The sequence below is a fragment of the Electrophorus electricus genome, chromosome 14, assembly GCF_013358815.1.
Source record: "Electrophorus electricus isolate fEleEle1 chromosome 14, fEleEle1.pri, whole genome shotgun sequence".
Classification (NCBI taxonomy): Eukaryota; Metazoa; Chordata; class Actinopteri; order Gymnotiformes; family Gymnotidae; genus Electrophorus; species Electrophorus electricus.
Genome location: NC_049548.1, coordinates 12,901,617 through 12,919,260, shown reverse-complemented (window position 1 = coordinate 12,919,260; position 17,644 = coordinate 12,901,617). Strand labels below are relative to the sequence as shown.

Sequence of the window (17,644 nt, the reverse complement as noted above, 5' to 3'; positions counted from 1 at the left end):
TAGATGTGTGTAGATGGAAATTAATCTTTTAAGTGTTTCTTACCACAGATCACCCTGATGAATATTATGATATTGAGTTACTTGAGGTTGAATCAGGTGTTTGAGTAAAAACATTCACAGGATATTAACTTTGGATGCCCTGGCTACATACAAACTGGAAATACCCCAAAATCTTCAGGAAAATAACAAACCGACATGTGTGCACAGGATCACCACGTAAGCACCATGGCAATCATTTATGAATATGCCAAGACATGACAGTCAATGTGTTCTTTGGCAAACTGTAACCTTTTACAAGCACTAACCTCACCAATCATATTAAAGGGCTGATACATATTCAATCCACTTTTGTTCACAAGATGAATCCCAATGGTTAAAAACAAACACACCAAGAAAAAAGACCTGTCATTTTATCATTTTAGACAAGCCCGAAAGGGTGTGACGGAAGCCAACTGCTTTATTTTTGGGATTTTCAGTTCTCTTGTTGGTGCTGGAAATGAGGAACAGCAGTCCAGACAAATGCCGAAACAACTTAATCCTTCTTGAATTTTTATTTTCTGTTCCTCACAGTGTCATGCAATTATCTTTAACTAACCTTTCATAAACCTTCACTTTCTTATACAAACTTTTTCTTCTGTGAGCCGGAGAACCCTGTTCACACAGCCACTTAAACAATGGAAACAGGCTCGCTTCTCACTGGCTAAGATTTCATCAGGTGAGTATTGTAATGCTTACTAAAGAGAATGCCACACCTCTGTACCCAATGCTGTGACCACCCATTATTCATCTCATAGGCTTTAGTTCTTAGCCTCTGGGTATTCAAAATGTGAATTCTTGTCCACTGTAATATTTCTGAATGTATTAAACATTTTGTATTAAACATTTCTTAATTGTCTCATATGCTCTTTCCCAGTGTTCAATCAACATCCTAGCTGAATGTAAGGAAATATCATCATGTGTTAAATGACTTATATATATATATATATGGTTTTTTATATTTATTCATATATATATATATATATATATATATATATATATATATATATATATATATATATATATATATATATATATATATATATATATATATATATATAAAAATTGCCACTGCTGAAAAAAAGACGTGTTGGAAAAGGTTACAGTTTTGGTGCTTACGTGGTGATCCTGTGCACACATGTCGGTTTGCAACACCTGATTCAACCTAAAGTAACTCAATATTAATATCATAATATCATCACACACAATTTTGATAAGAATTTTGGTAAGAAATATATATATGAATATATATATATATAATCAGTTGTGACCAGTTTATTCTGTCAACGTGTAAAGGCAGAGAAAACACTGAACTGGTCTTTAGCTTTGAGGGTGACCATTCCTGTGATAAATAAGGACCTTGCTTCACAGATGTGCAAACCACAGGATGACTTAAAAAAACTAGACAATTTTAAAATTTTGTGGGAAGCCTTGACAGTCAGACGAATTAAGCTTACAGAGGCTATTTGACAATGTGCTCTTGAAAGTGTAATGGATTTTACTATTAACTGGTTTGTCTTACACTGGTCTTTTAAATGTTTATCAACATATAATGTTGGTGTACATGTCAGATTGTTGACACAGGACTGATAACCTGATGAGTAGTTCATAAGGCCAGTCCTGTAGACTTGGAGGGGGTCCTGTAGATCCACCTTGTTCTGCACGTTAATATTTTTACTCGAGTTTTTTCAGGCACTGAATAAAGCACTTAAGGAAGAGGGAAAGGGCATGGTAGTCAATCCCCAGGACTAATACTGGGAGTCGGTGTAAGACATGGACATGCTCCTAATCTGACTTGTGGTTATGTGCCTCAAATGCCCTGTAGTTCAGCCTTCAAGGATTCTTGCAGGATTCTTGAAGGCATGATCAGGACCAGGCTACTGCTAGCATCTCTTCCACATCGAGAAGCTTCTCCCTGGGCTTTCCCAAAGCTTCTCCCCTCCGCACCTCCTCAGAGTTTATTTTCTCCCACTCAGAGAAGGATACTTCTCTCACTCCTGGGAATACAAATACACAGAGATACATCAGCAAATGAACAGACATGTCTGATTTGACTAAACCTTGTGTACTTTACTGGAATTTTGACTTCTCTCTCTCTCTCTCTCTCTCTCTCTCTCTCACTCTCTCTCTCACACTCTCTCTCGAGGAACATCTCTTTGTTCAGATTGAAAAAAAGGAGTCTCTCTAGGCTATTACTCTCTTCCACGTCACCTCTCTTGCTATGGTTCTCAGTGGATTGTAAAAATTCAGTTTATTAAGTACTGTTGTGTGCATGTGTGTAGTTGTACCATTATTTATATGTATGTTTGTGTGTGTCTTTTTGCACTTTTATTCATTCATGTATACCTGTTAGTGTATGAGTGTTTTACCTCGTGCCTTCAGTAAGGCTGTTATATCTTGAGCACCAGGTTTGTGGATGGACATGTCCAGTGTTCCTGCCTCCAGGTCATTCAGTATAATTCTTGCTGTATCAAAACTGTCATTCATAGTGGTGGCAATCACACCAGTTGGACCACGCTTTAACCAGCCACTGCAGTACAGCCCTGTACACACATCAAGAACCCATGGAAAACAGATGTATACACAAACACACACCATTTACAAAGACACAGCAACACTTTCTGTTCCTCTTACCCGCTGTACCCTGCACTCTGCCCAAGTTGTTCTGCACTATGGCTCTGCGTGGGTCAAAGGGCACGGCTGGGTCGATAGGTAGACTCTTGTAGCCAATACTGCAGATAACCATCCCACACTCCAGGTCCTCTGTATGGCCTGTGGGTATTGCCTGAGCCCCCTCCCCTGAGCCCTGTGAAAAGACACAGGAGAAAGCCCTTCATCCAGCAAGCCCAGATCATACACTTCAAAATCATCTTGATAGATATTTAAGAGAATTGTGTGCCTCACAAAGCAAACATGTTCTTTTTCAGAGAGAGGCTGTCTAAGCTGTCTACTCACAGCTTGTAAATAGCCACGCTTAAACTTTGAAACTGACAGAGTATTATTCTGCTCCTCCTGTCAGGTTCATTGACCCCAGTATTGTCACCTAAAACGGAAGATACAGCTCGAAGGGGAAAAAAACAAAACAAAACAATAGACTTTGTCTACTTAATTCACTCCTTTCTATCAATTTTTTACATAGTTCAGGGATTTCATAGTAACTGGAATCATTTAGGTTTGCCTTGAGCTGAATGCAAATGTGACTTTATCCATCTTAGCTCAGCGTGACTTCCTAGCCAACAGGAACCGGTGCATCAATGTGCTACTAGGCCACATAATATAAAGATAAATCAGAAGTGCAACTAGAGGAACGTTTTGCTCACACTGGAATCTGAGCATCAGCATCAGCATCTCACTGATCAAAAATCATTGTGAGGGAAACATGCCTGCTAGACAGCACCCGTTTGTTTTTACAACAAAACAAACAAGGCTCAAACATCTAAAACCAACACACAGTTTGACTCAGCTAATACCTATTACAATGTTTAAGACTGAGACAAATCTATTATTTTTTCAAGACGGAAATAGTGAAAAACATTTCCAGTATCAAATGCTTTAGTTTTTGGTAGTGCACATTTGGACTCCAGTGTAATCACTGAAGAAACTTCTGGGGTATTCATGCAATTCTTGCATGAATTCCTTAATCATGCAACAAGATTTGTTCATATTTTGGCTATTTTGACTGACTAGAAAGACTTTCCTCTGTACCACTGTGCCATCAGCTGCCATAGGCAATGATTCATTACTTCATATATAAAATCCAATATCAATAAATATCAAAGGGGTAGCTTTTTTAAGCATCCGTTTTAGTTCAATTTAACTCTCCTATGCAAGAGTTTTTACCTCAAGCTTCTTAACAGCCAAACGAATTCCTGCAACTCTTTTCCCATCAGCCCCTGGGAGCACCTTCACAGGACTTCGTAGGAAACGGATCCCCATTGCTTGCTTACTTCCTGTCCACCATCCTCCATTTTCAATGTTTTTATCATGAGCTCTGTCAACCTTTTCCTTGGCCTTGGGAGGTCTATACATATAAACACATGCACCCACAAAGAAAGTAAACCACAATTAATGACCACTGTATTCTGTTGGATATATAATACCAGGAAACTGGTATATATTCAAAGATAACTGAATCTGCACTGTCTGATGCTTCAGATTGTGAAGTTTATTTGGAGCTTGTTTCCATTTGTCTAACTTAATGAAACATCTCAGCTTCCCCAACTTTGAATCTTACCAAAACTACTATAGTCCAAACCAATCCCATAGATACCTACATAGATTCCATAGACAGTGACCTAGGTAATTCCTTTTTATTTGGCTTTTACTTAGATCTTTGAGAAATTGTGATTCTCATTCAGTCTTGTATTTTGGCCCAAGCCAAAGACATTTTATTCCTGGTTATTATTCTATGTCCATTGAAAGAGCAAAGAATAAAAAAAGATCACGTTCATATTTGACCTCGCCTGTTTCAAGAATTTTTTTCTACAGTTGCTGCCAAGCTTAAGTCATAAAAACTGACATTATTATTAGATAGACAGACTATTAAAAAAATGAAGGTAATATGGCATTATGCTCAACAGGAGGATGTACTACAGGAAGTCTTGTTGCACAATACTTCGTAATGCTGGTGTTTCACAGAGGGGTTTTTGTTTTTTATTTAGTGTGCCAAGTATTTGATGTCAGCCCACCATTTACAGCTGTAACAGCTTCAACTTTTCTGGGAAGAATTCCCACAAGATTTGGGTGTTTTTGGGAATGTTTGACCATTCCCAAAAAGCAACCCCATACCATAATCTCCCCTCCTCCAAACTTTACACTTAGCACAATACAGTCCGATAAGTACTGTTCTACTGGCAACCGCCAAACCCAGACTTGTCCATCGGATTGCCAGATGGAGAAGCATGACTTGTCACTCCAGAGAACACGTCTCCACTGCTCTAGAGTCCAGTGGCAGCGTGCTTTACACCACTGCATCCGATACTTTGCATTGCTTTGGTGATGCAAGACGTGGATGCAGCTGCTCGGCCATGGTAACCCATTCCATGAAGTTCTCTACACACTATTCTTGAGCTACTCTGAAGGCCACATGAAGTTTGGCGGTCTGTAGCGACTGACTCTGCAGAAAGTTGTCAACCTCTGCGCACTATGTGCCTCAGCATGCACTAAACTTGCTCTGTCATTTTACATGCCTACCACTTCGTGGCCGAGTTGCTGTCGTTCCCAATCACTTCCACTTTGTTATAATACCACTGACAGTTGACTGTGGAATATTTAGTAGTGAGGAAATTTCACGACTGGACTTGTTGCACAGGTGGCATCCGATCACGGTACCATGCTGGAATTCACTGAGCTCCTGAGAGCGACCCATTCTTTCACTAATGTCTGTAGAAGCAGTCTGCCTAGGTGCTTGGATTAATACACAATGGCCATGGAAGTGATTGGAACACCTGAAATCAATGATTTGGGTAGGTAAGCGAATACTTTTGGCAACATAGCTGCAGATTACATGAAAACAGACTTCTGCTAACCCATCATATTCAAACACAGTCGCAAGCACAGATATAAATTGTTATCATTGTGATCCTTATGGGTTATTGATACATGATCTGTTTTCATTATCTTTTTGCAATTGAGCAGAAAATAGGTCCAGCTAGTTTGTTGTTATTAGCCATAATCACCATTTTATTAAATATTTTTTGCCATTTTCTTATATAAAAGGTATTTTATCCCCGACAAATGCCCCATTTACCTTACGATTTGTTGAAATAACAATAATAAAAGTTCTTCAACAACCAACAGAACATCCTTCAAAACAAATGACCCAGAAATATGTTTTGCTGCTGGCAATATGATTTGCTGCTGGTATACAATGCACTGGATCTAAAGCACTTCATTCTTTAACCATTTCCAACATTAATCATAAACTCTTGGCAAACACACAAAATGCAGCCCCAAAACATTCCTGAATTGAAGTGCAAGGGGCCAGGGCAACTAATTCCAGTTGTAATGAGAAGGTAACATGGAGAATGGGTTTGTCTTTTAAATCAGCAAAAAGCACGCACGCACAAAAAAGTCCATGAATTGGAAGTGTGCTTATTTTAAGATGCTATTCAGCTGCCTAATTCAAACCAGTCAGAAAACATTATTTATTACAGTGACACTGAACTTTCATGCTAGTCTTCATGTTACTTTAAACTCCAGTATTTTAACGATTAGACTTTTTACACACTAGCTGTGGAAGCTGTGTAGCTGACATGCTTACTATATGCATCAATTATTCTGAGTATTTATTATCTTATTTTATTAATCATTAATTAAACTTTAATCAAAAAGGGGATGGTCTTTTGTGTTCAACATTCCTACCGTTCAGAGCCTCAGCTATGCCGTCATAGTCAACAGGAAGCAGATCAGCTTTGGTACCAGGCAGGTTAATCATCTCTCGCACCTCCTAGTGAGGAAAAGTTAATGCTTAAAACATGACAGCATAAAGTTAGAATTTCACATTACTCTTACGCAATGTTTCAATGAAACATGATGTTTTAACCATAACAAAGATTACACAAGAGACTAAGTAAAAAACATTCTAACTCCCATAAACTGGTTCTTCTGCATTATTGCTGCTTTACAAACACACACGGAGTGGACATAAAAGCTCAATACTATTTGGGCTTCTTCAATATAATGATGCTGTGTCAACATAGGAAAACTAGTCTGGGAAGCACGTGAAAGAGTGCTCAGGTCTTTGCTTAAACAGAATCGATATGCAGTAGAGAGAGAAGGAGCACGCAAGACCCAGACCCAGATGTGGGGAGAGTGATGGAAGAAAAAGAAAGATCAAGAGAAACACAAAATGAGAGAAAACTACCTGAAACAAAGAATGAGACAGAGAGAAAGATGTTATACCTTAATGGTGCCTGCAATTTGCAGAGGCCCCCTTCGTCCCACCATTAAAACCCTGCGGACGCGACTGGCTGCAAGAGTCTGCAGTGCACGTTGGGTAATATCTGTCTTCTGTAGGGAAAGGAGATGAGCTTCAATAGATCATATTGTATCATATGGTAATGAGACTTTAATGCATTATGCAGCCGTGGAACAAGAAAAATACAGGAGAGGAAGTTTGAACAAGGTTTATGAACGTCATACTTAAGAGAGAACTCCTACACTCTATTAATCTGTCAGTAGATTCATGGCTTTTGTAACCATTTGTATCAAGTGAAAATGAAAAACAAAGCAACAAACACCACTATCTGCTTAATGATATGAATTAGTAGTATAGTGACCTTCAGCATGTCCAGTGGAGACAGCAGGACTCTGGCTATGTCCAGTGCCACATTGCCCTGTCCCAAAATCACCACTGTCTCACAGTTTAGATCTGGGTGGAGCTGTGTGTGAGAAAAACAGGATTGGGAAAAATTCAGGCAAGGAGTCTGGACTAGCTTCTGTGGAGGGAACAGGCTCTCTGGGGCTCCAGGATACCTCTGTATATGCACTCAGTTGTAGCCTGGAAGGTCCTTTGCCCTGAGAATTACCTGATTGTTAGGACAAGTGAATAAGGAAGAAAAAAAATGAAGAAAAAGTATTTGAACTAAATTTATTTAAACTGCATTACAGGTTTAGCACCAACTCAGGGTTTGAGATGCATTCATTGCAATGAAAGCTGTGTGTTACCTCCTTGTTACTGGGGTGTCCATTGTACCATCCCACAAAGTCTCTGGCTGAGAACACACCAATCAAATCTTCCCCTGAAACTGCCAAAGAGCGATTCCCTTCTGCACCGTAACTCTGTCCAAACAAGAGCAAGTGTGGTATTCAGTTGTAAAACAGTTAAAACTGAATGTGATGAATAGAATGAGAGGATGTATGAGTGGATGAATGAACATGTGAAACAGCTGCTCACAAGCACCACAGCATGATAGGCTTCCTTCAGCTCCTCAACACTGATATCCATCCCCACATTCACGTTGCCATGGAAATAGAAGCGCTCACTGTGGGCTGTCTGTGTAAAGGTGTTAATGACGTTCTAGAAAAGAAGTAAAAAAAAAACAAAACACCTCAGCAGATATATCAGATACATTGGTGTCTGTGACTCCTGGCCTTGCTCTCAAGGGCAAAGGTCAGGGCTCCTGAGAGAGGATATTCTGAAAATCTGATATCCTGAAAGAAAGGCCATATTTGGAGGTCAGCAATGCATTTTGAAAGACGGAATGGAGCAGGGATTTCCACTAGATATTTTTCTGGCATGCTATAATTTACATTTTTCCCCTCCCCAAAAATTGGGCTTGTCTGGAAAATCCCAGATCTCTATGAAAGCATTCCTGAGTAGTAGTAGTACTAGTAGTAGAGGCAACACACCCACTCATCTTCATGTGAAACAATGGATTATAAAAGCACAGAAAATTCCAAAACCTGTCCTTCTCCTTTTGCACCTTACTGAACAGATCACAGTATTATTCCAGGTGTATCAAGTATATTAGGGGATTTACACAGTTTGTTATAGAAAAAAAACAAAAACAAAACCCAAACACTTTTACTTTTACTAGCATGTTTACTATTCACTACCAGAAGGGTGGTGGGCTGTATGGACCTTTCTTGCACTGTGCTCCCCTATGCTAATCCAGTATTGAATAATTTGATAAAACAAGCAAATCTGCAAATGAGAGGTCAGGATTGTACAGAGATAGCTAAATGATGGGTGCAAACTGGTATGGCAAAAATAGAGAATGTACAGAGCTGTTTAATCATTTGATAAAGCAAGCAATCAGCATAACAGACTGATATTTAACATGTACACATTATTACTACCTGATCTGTAAGAATTTGTTACTTTCCTTCATGCTATAGGCAGTAGAGCTGTTCAAACACAATACTGAGCAATACCGAGCATTTACTGATCTGAGACCTGTAGTAAAACCCCCACTGTAGGATGAAAAGAAGCTGGTGGCATAAAAAGGTGTTGTTCTGCAGCTGTAACTCCACCACATGACTCTACTACACCACACATTTCATTTTACAAAGCACTGATTTTGGTAATACTGTTTATTATTGCACTGCATTTGTGCTACTCAACCAAATTATATTTGGTTTCTCACGAGCTTCTATCCAAATAAACAAAAACTAACCTTAACCTCCGGGTGATCTGGAGCCACTCCAAAACGCACCAGCCCAAACGGCACAGGCAGCCGCTCGTAGATGTCCACAACTATGTCATGCCGGGCCTGAGGCAAATTACATGCATTTACTCACACTATGCACACATAATATTTACTGTCTAATGAAACAAAGTATGTGCACTGATTCTGTACCAAGTAAAATCTGCATTGACCCCTCTCAGGTGATTAGCAATAAGGCATGATTTCCTCAGTAAAGGCAAAAGCCACATTTACCTTCAAGTGACTGAAAGTAAATGCAAAACCCCAAAGTTTACAAAATCCACAGTAGCACATTCACTGAAGACAAACTGATCCAACATATAGGTGAACTGCAGTGTTGTAGTTATGTAATGTTAGTGCACACCATAAAACTAAGTTGGCTCCTCTCTTCCATCTCCAGTTCCAGTTCCAAATCTAAACACGGCTTCAAATGAATGCACGCAGATCAGAGGTAAAGGAAAAAAAGCTGGGGAACATATCATGGGAAAAAGCTTCCTCTCAGTTTTACAACTAAACTGTATGTTAAATCAGACCTAAGCCTTTAATAATGCTTTAAAAGTTGGTGTATATTAGGATCTCATGAACAGAGCCATTCTCTTAATATAAAACTCTTAGTAACTATTAAAGGGTCCCCCTTAAATTTATTGTGCTCAACGTATTAAAAGCACCAAGGCACAAAATAGTTTTGTAGAAAATATAACAAACTATAAAATTGCTCATCCTGTAGTACTTTTAATGCCATCTGGATGCATGAATTTCATCACTGAAGAGGGTGTCAACCTTGACTACAACAGTATGCAATGCAACATGAGCTGGGACATGAAAGAATGAAAGCCATAAATCTCACTTCTTGAATCCTTCTCTGTGGTGACATAGTGTCATACTGTCTTGACCTAATCAAACCAAATAAAACCCAAACAATAAAGTTGTGTCTGAAATCGAGTACTATGCTCCAATATTAAAATTACATATTCCTCACTTATCTCTTAAGTATTTGCAATTTAATAATGCCGCTATGAACTATAGTGAGTTTTCCATACTGCTGAAACTCAAAAGAATATGAGGTGCTCATGCAACAGCTAATCCATTGGATAAGGTAGACAACATTAGCTGGCAACGTTTAAGTTAGCCAGACTAACCTGTTTGAAGTAAACTGATAAATACGTAGTAAACATAGCTAGAAATAAATGGAAAGGTTTTCTTACATTTGTAATGTAAAGAGGCAGCCAGAGCTGATGTAATTCGTTTGCCATTTTATTCGGCTACTGGTTATGTGGTACATTACAGGCTTGAAAATATGACAAGTGTTTTCCACAGCACACTACATTTTCAGATAGTTAATATAGTACCGCATCCAAGTCCTTTTAAACACAGCAATTTATGGCGTCTGAAAACATCTGAATAGCCCTCACTTTCTTCGACATGAAACCACACTTGTTCACAATACGATAACGCTCGGACAATTTCCAGCCTCTCATAAAGTCCACAAAATGATGTAATGAGTAACAGAAAAGCAAGATAACCTTCAGGAGTTGTTGTGCTGTGTAAAAGCCGGCCGGGCCACCTCCCACTATGCAAACTTTTGGAGCGGCTCCAGACACCGAGGACAGCTTCCGTACGAGCAAGGAAACAGAGCAAGAGCAACTACCTGAAAGAGTAAAAAGAAAATTCTTCTAACACCAAACGTTCTTTGCATATTAAAAATAACTTTAAAAGTACCCTCAAATGTATTAAAAAATCAGCATGTGTACTTTGAACACTTATGCTACGGGACGATTGAATTCTGACTGAAAGTCGTAAAATATGTCCCTTTTACAATCGTTTAGATAATACATATCAGCAAATAGTCACAGAAAACCACTCGAACGAAGCGTGTTCTTTATTTGCAATGTTACCATTTCAAATAAAACTAACAAACTTACCGGATGACGGAAGAATCCCAAGCCATTTGGATGCATACAACATATGCTGCATGATCACAGTGCATCCCTTCAGATTTCTCATATTCACACATCCAGGGATTTGACTTGAACTGAATATTTCCACTTTTGAACTGTATGCCCCTTAGCTACCAAATGAGCTTTGATCCTCGATTTGTGTTACCTTCCTACGACTGGTGGTCCTCTATTTACCCAGAGCTATATAAAGATGGTCCCGTATTTACTCAGTTAGGTTAACTAGTCAGTTTACATAGCAAAAGATTTGAACCGTTAACGCTGTCCGTTAAATCACAATTTGAATTACATTTAATTATGGTCGGGCCTATTGCTTTAATCTTGCAAATCCATCTAAGGTTGCTTTTGTTGTAGGTATGCAGTATATATGCGGAAAAACTGTATAGGATGTGTTTTAGTCATTTCTAGATCACAAAAAAGCTCAAATACGTAATTAGACAGGAGGCTACCTAAAACGCTTTCGGTCACACATCACAATAGTTTTACACAAGCTATAGCTAGCTAGCTAGATAGGTACACTAACATGATTTTTTTGTAAAATAGCAACAATTAATTTAGCTAGCGAAATCAAAAGTATAAATCCGTGAACTTTATATGCAGTCCTTCTAAACAACGTTACAGACACTCGGGTAAACTGAGTTAAAATGTAGCAACTTGCAACAACTTTTGCAAGAAATGTCGTCCGCCCTTTAAAACGATCCGTAGTGAACGAGGGTGTTGATAAAAACGTTCCTCTTTTACCTTGGCTGAAGGTCCATGCTTTATTTCAAGAATGGCCTCGTCTTCTTATCACATTTAGAAGGACGAACACGAGATACTTTATCAAAGTGTTATCAGTTCACTGAATTTTCTTTTCGGTGGTCCGCAAAATATGTCATTAAGAGATTTTTTTCCCCCTATAAAACAAACACACAAGCAAAATACAGTAGTGACCTTTTTAGTCATTGTTTATTAACATACCTTCATTTATTACAATGGCACAACGATATAGACTATTGCAGAGACATGGCACAGTGATAAAGGCCTAAGATGTGTTATGTGATATATGTGTTAATAATAAATGTTTATGTCTTATATCACATTGAAAAAATGCCACTTACGTACAGTACAATACCGATGTTAAACAGCTGATCAGATGTTGCTTTTCCAATGCAAGTAATATTAACAAATTTAAAGCTGCTGTTTCAAATACATGGTTAAGATACATTGAGATACATGCTTTTATTTTCATCTTCTTTTCTGCTAAAAAAGGAGTTGTTACTCCCTGCACCCCTGCCCAGCAACAGTTAAGTGATAACTGTCATACTCCATCACTTCTCTATTCGCCTTTCTTGCAAACTGGTCGAGATGAGGGCAAAGGTCACATATTCCTTATTTCCTCCTTTATGCAAGCATTAAGCATTTTCCCTCACAGGTAGTTAACCTCAAAAGTACTTTTATTCCAAAAGAGAAAATACCAAGAAATAAACTAGGACACACTATGATCTCTAATTCCAATTTATGAGCATTTAGAACACAAATAACATTTTTGATTTCACTCTCCTAGTGCTTAGCCAGCTGTAGCGATTGAAAGACAAACTTACACACATTTTAACTATACTGCAAAAAACGAAAGTTTAGATTTAGTCAAAGAAGAAACTGCATCACGTAACAACAAGAATTAAAAGGGGAATAGAAAATAAGTATAAGAAGAAGAAGAAAGCAGAAATATATGAAAGAACTGTGCTTGAGCAGGACATGAGAACATTCAAATATGTCACATTGGAAAATAACCACAATAGATATGCTTTGTATGCTTTCTCAACCTAGTACTCCATTACCAGATGGCCTCTGGAAAAGTATTATTGGATACTGGTGACAGTGTCCTGTGTCACCATTGCAGTATTCACAAGACCATATACATGTAAATAAATACATTTTTGGAAATAAATAACATAGAATCAGTAGAAAGGGAAAGAAAACACTACAGGATAAAAGAAGAACAGCAACGAAAGAAGTAAACTAAGATGAAGCCTTTTCTTTAATCTGTCTCCTGTGGCAAGATTTAAGGTAGCCCAGATATATTCTCAAATGAGTGTACTATGAAGACGTAGAGTATGTTGCTAAGAGAGAGTGCCATGGGAATTGTAGTGTTTTCCTCTGTGACGAGAGCATTAGGATCTGTGATGCACATGTTGGACCTCAGAAGTTGAATAATGCAGAGAATTCATCTGAAACACATGAGAGTAAAAAATACAGATTACACAAACCAACACAACACTGGAGTCAATAAATCCTAAGCATGAAATGACTCAGTTATTTCATAATCTAAATCTTAACAATCTCGTGAGCATCATAACATAATGTTTCTCTCAGACTTGATAGTGATCTGAGTAGAGGAGGGCAATGCTGCTTGCAGTGGCAAAAATGGAATGATCCAAAGAGTGAAGACATTCAAGTGGCTTTTTACTTTCATTTCAGCGATATACAAGTATAAACTGAAACTCCCTACTCTCCATATCAGCAGAACAACAGTGTCTATTTTGTCTTTATATGCTCAGGCCAAAACAAACCCTGTAGTTTGTGATTGCCAAAATTCTGCTGCCATGGTTTACAGAAATGGTTCTGTGCCTCTAAATAAAAAGTATTCCAGATAAATATAGAACTGCTCTGACATACCTACATTAGTGCTTATATCATGTCATCAAGCTACATTACTGATGACTGCTTTCTTTTGCTAACTGAAAAGTAGGTAGAGCAGGGACTAATATCATTTGTGCTTGAATTAACTTTTTGCAGTTCTTAGTTTTGCCATCATGATTAAAACATAATTAAATTGTTTAGGACCAAACTGGAAAGCCTGCTTAAAGCATTTTAATTGTGATTTTTCAGATTCAAGGTACTTTCCTGAGGGTGGAGATATAAAAATCCAAGTGTCCAGAAGAGCACTTTTGAAAGCCTGGATGCTATCTACTAAGGAGGGAAAAACTCCTCTCTTCTCAGTTTAATTTCCCACTGTTTATAATTTTTAACAACAAAAAGCCATCATGACTTTTATTTACACTATATTTAACATACATAGGTACTGGCCTATGAGCTAACATGACAATTAATGCTTGTTGGTCTTGTTGGAATGCTTGTTGGTCTTTACTGTGAAAAAAGTTAGACCTGAATCATTATGCTATGTTACCTTTCGGATTTTCCAGGCTATAGCACAAGCGCAAATAATGAGTGTTGCAACACCCATTGCAATACTGATCATGATGAACCAGCGATCTGCTGAATGATCTTTATTGCAGTGTTCCTCCGGGTTTCCATCTGAGAAAGAGAGCAAATTTACTTGTTTCACATGCACATCTACAGATATCAAATATTGTGCATTTAAACAAACTTTTGGCTGTCGTGTTTACTCATATAATAGTCAGCAAAAAGCCAGTCTCACTTCCTGTCCCTGTTAGAACACATCATGTCTTTCCTGAAACTAAAGGTCTAGAGGTCAGAGTAGCTCTCAAAATAATCTTTTATTATAATCTGTCTGGCAATTCTAAAAATATTTTAAAGCATATAAAAAAAAAAGTGTGTATGTGTGTGTGTGTGTGTGTGTGTGTGTGTGTGTGTGTGTGTGTGTATATGTGAGTGAGAGAGAGATAGAGAGAGGTTTTATATGTACTTCCCTGCAATTTTTACTATAGTACATGGCTGTTTTATAACATATGTTATAACACACACACACACACACACACACACACACACACACACACACACACACACACTCACACTTTTATAATGCTTTATAATGCCTGCCATAAGCTTGTATTATTACTCAATAAATGTTATTGCTATATGCACAATGCCTTGTAAAGCAAAAGTATAAGCAACAAAACTTCATAAAGTGAGGTTTTATAAACAATTGCAATTGTCTAATAAGAACATATTACATATTACTGCTGTAGTGCATATAACAGGTTCTGAACAACTTTATGTATCTCAGTTGTATATCACAAGTTATAACTTGTGTATAATGCATTATAACACACTCACAGTGAAGTACACAAGAGTTACAGAGAAACAGGAAGTGCTTATTTGCTGAAATGTTCTGTTCTCTCTATTTATGACATGCACAGAGAGAGAGAGAGAGAGAGAGAGAGAGAGAGAGAGAGAGAGAGAGAGAGAGAGTTTCCAGAGAAAAAGGATGTTTTAGACAGAGGTCCTTCATCAGCTGTGCAAGCAAAGTGCTTCAAAATTAGTGAAACAAGTTTATATATGGAAAAAGTAGATGTTTAAATAATAACAATAATTCCCTGGGGGTTCTTACATAATAAGCTTGGGCTTATTATGTAATGTAATTTATGTACTTTAAACTAATTCTCAAGGCATAGTGTAAACATCATGCGCTGCCGCTTTCTAATACAACACAAGTTATGTTGTTGAACTAGCTAGCTAGGAGTAGGCTATATGGTGTATATAAAACATTTGATCATCTTTCTTAGCTATGGAAAATGTTAAAAAAAACCAAATAAACAAAAAAAAACCCCAAACAAACATATATTTGAGTCAAACATTTACTGATAATAGACAGCTTTGTGTACTTTTTGTGTGAAAATTAAATGGGTAAACTGAAAATAGCTAAGGTATAACTGCATATCGTATAACTGCATTCATAACATTGACTAAACGTGCAATTTAATTTAGCATTTCAAAGATTTTTGTCCATATTACATGCAGAAATGCTTGTATAATGTTTACGATAAATATACATTAACATTAAGCTGTATGTCCTATTTCTGAATCAACTTAGATGTGATTGTTTCACCTCATTTAAAGCCTGTAATGAGCACTTATAACTCTGTATAGTGTTATGTATTGATATGGAATATCCTTAAAATTTGAAAGCCATAAACACACTTAAAGCATGTAGTGGCCTAGTATAATGCTCTATTATATAAATGTGTTATATACTATTATAAATAATTGGTCAAGGGTGGTTTGAGAAACTAAATTATAAGGCCTTATAACTAATACATAAAATTCAGAACCTGTTATAGTACAACAACAATGTTCTTATGAACAAATGTTATAATGCTTTATAAAACCTGACTATAAAGTTATAGTTTCACTTCATAAAGTGTTATGCATGGAGATATAACTACCTATGAGTAATTATACAGGTTTATGGCAGGCATTATACAGCATTGTACATTCCATAAACCACATTATAAATACATTTATAAAAATGTATCAAATCTATAAAATATCGGCATATATATATATATATATATATATATATATATATATATATATATATATATATATATATATATAAACATATATTGGTTTTATATATCAGAATTAATAGCTCTGAGTTTTTATTTATTTACTGTTTTTTGGTAAGTCTGGTGAAACTATACCTCTAATAATGATGACTGTCTCGTTGGCTTGTTTGTGAGTGGGTGGAAACACGCCGTTGTAGAAGAGCCACTCACAGATGTAGCCATCAGTGTCCTGCGGCTGGAGCTGAGACAACCGCAGGATGAAGTTGCAGCAGGTGCCCGTGATTGACAGACGATGCTCAACGGTGGCATGCAGGGTCTTCTTGCAGTTGGGAAGGGACATGTAGAGCAGCTCTCTCTTCAGAGCGTAACGGCGTTTGAGGTACAGCCCAAAAGGCTCGTCATCTGTGGCAGCGCAGCGGAACTCGGCTGTGGAATTCACCTGCAAGAGGGTGATGGCTGATGGCATCTGAAAGATTCCAGAGGACACTGCGATGCAAAGGGAGACAAAGACCGACCTACATAACAGTTACACTGGAGTAAACAACCAATCGCTTGTTGTTGCACAGACTGGAACTAAATACTGTTATTCTTAGTCAGCTGTGAAGTGTCTGTATAAATTATTGTTGGAGACACTTTGCATGTGGCCCACCTGTATTGGTCAGATGTGTTGGACTGCAGCAAAAAGCCAGGAAGAGACAGAAAATAGTTCTAAACATCTTGTTGCAGGAACAGAACCAAACAAAAACTGCTGAAATGCTGTACCCTGCTGTATCCGCATGTAGGTGATGCCACATAAAAGTCATTTCACAGCCCACCTCCTTTATCTCGTAATAACAGGAAGTCTAGTTTCCTTTTCAGGTCTTGCTGATGATCACGGCTGCCTGCCTTCCTTTTATAAGTGCTTGAGGTGACAGTGAGCCCTGAAATGCCGAGTGCATGAAATGTCCTTGCCTGTTCCCTGTGAATCTTTACATAGTGAGAAACAACCCAAATTGTAGTTGTGAATTAAGTAGCTTTTTATTTAACACCACACAGTTTGTGTACATTGGAGCAGTTTCAATGTTTAATGTACATGAAAATCTGAAAACCCTCATCAAATGTTATATGTACATTGTAGCTTTTGTATAAAAAACACATGGAATATTTTATTAAGGTTGGTTAAAAAATATATATGTTAAGAACACAGTATAAAATAGAAGACAAAATGTCAAATGAAATCCAACAGAAACAAAAAGAGCACAGAAAAATATTC

The 17,644-nt window shown here is 37.6% G+C and overlaps 2 protein-coding genes across 4 annotated transcripts; both read right to left on the bottom strand.

The window, feature by feature from the left end:
- Positions 1-1,757: 1,757 nt before the first annotated feature.
- Positions 1,758-11,821, bottom strand: fdxr (ferredoxin reductase). Its single transcript, XM_035533332.1, is given in 13 exon segments — positions 1,758-2,033; positions 2,406-2,579; positions 2,671-2,842; positions 3,877-3,971; positions 3,974-4,057; positions 6,400-6,484; positions 6,940-7,047; positions 7,317-7,418; positions 7,705-7,818; positions 7,934-8,056; positions 9,156-9,251; positions 10,709-10,833; positions 11,108-11,821. Coding segments are annotated over 13 exon segments (1,491 nt in total). The 5' UTR covers positions 11,190-11,821; the 3' UTR covers positions 1,758-1,902.
- Positions 11,822-12,478: 657 nt separating this feature from the next.
- On the bottom strand, positions 12,479-17,176 carry LOC113581981. 3 transcript variants are annotated; one of them, XM_027017493.2, is made up of 4 exons: positions 17,042-17,176; positions 16,528-16,878; positions 14,310-14,437; positions 12,479-13,350 (listed from the first exon to the last, which is right to left on the bottom strand). In XM_027017493.2, the coding sequence occupies exons 1-4, from the start codon at positions 17,106-17,108 to the stop codon at positions 13,294-13,296; spliced, it is 603 nt and encodes a 200-aa protein (XP_026873294.1). In that variant the 5' UTR covers positions 17,109-17,176; the 3' UTR covers positions 12,479-13,293. The 3 variants fall into 3 exon arrangements, with proteins under 3 accessions (XP_026873294.1, XP_026873295.1, XP_026873296.1); XM_027017494.2 differs by having other exon boundaries at positions 16,603-16,878; XM_027017495.2 differs by having other exon boundaries at positions 16,528-16,858.
- Positions 17,177-17,644: the final 468 nt, after the last annotated feature.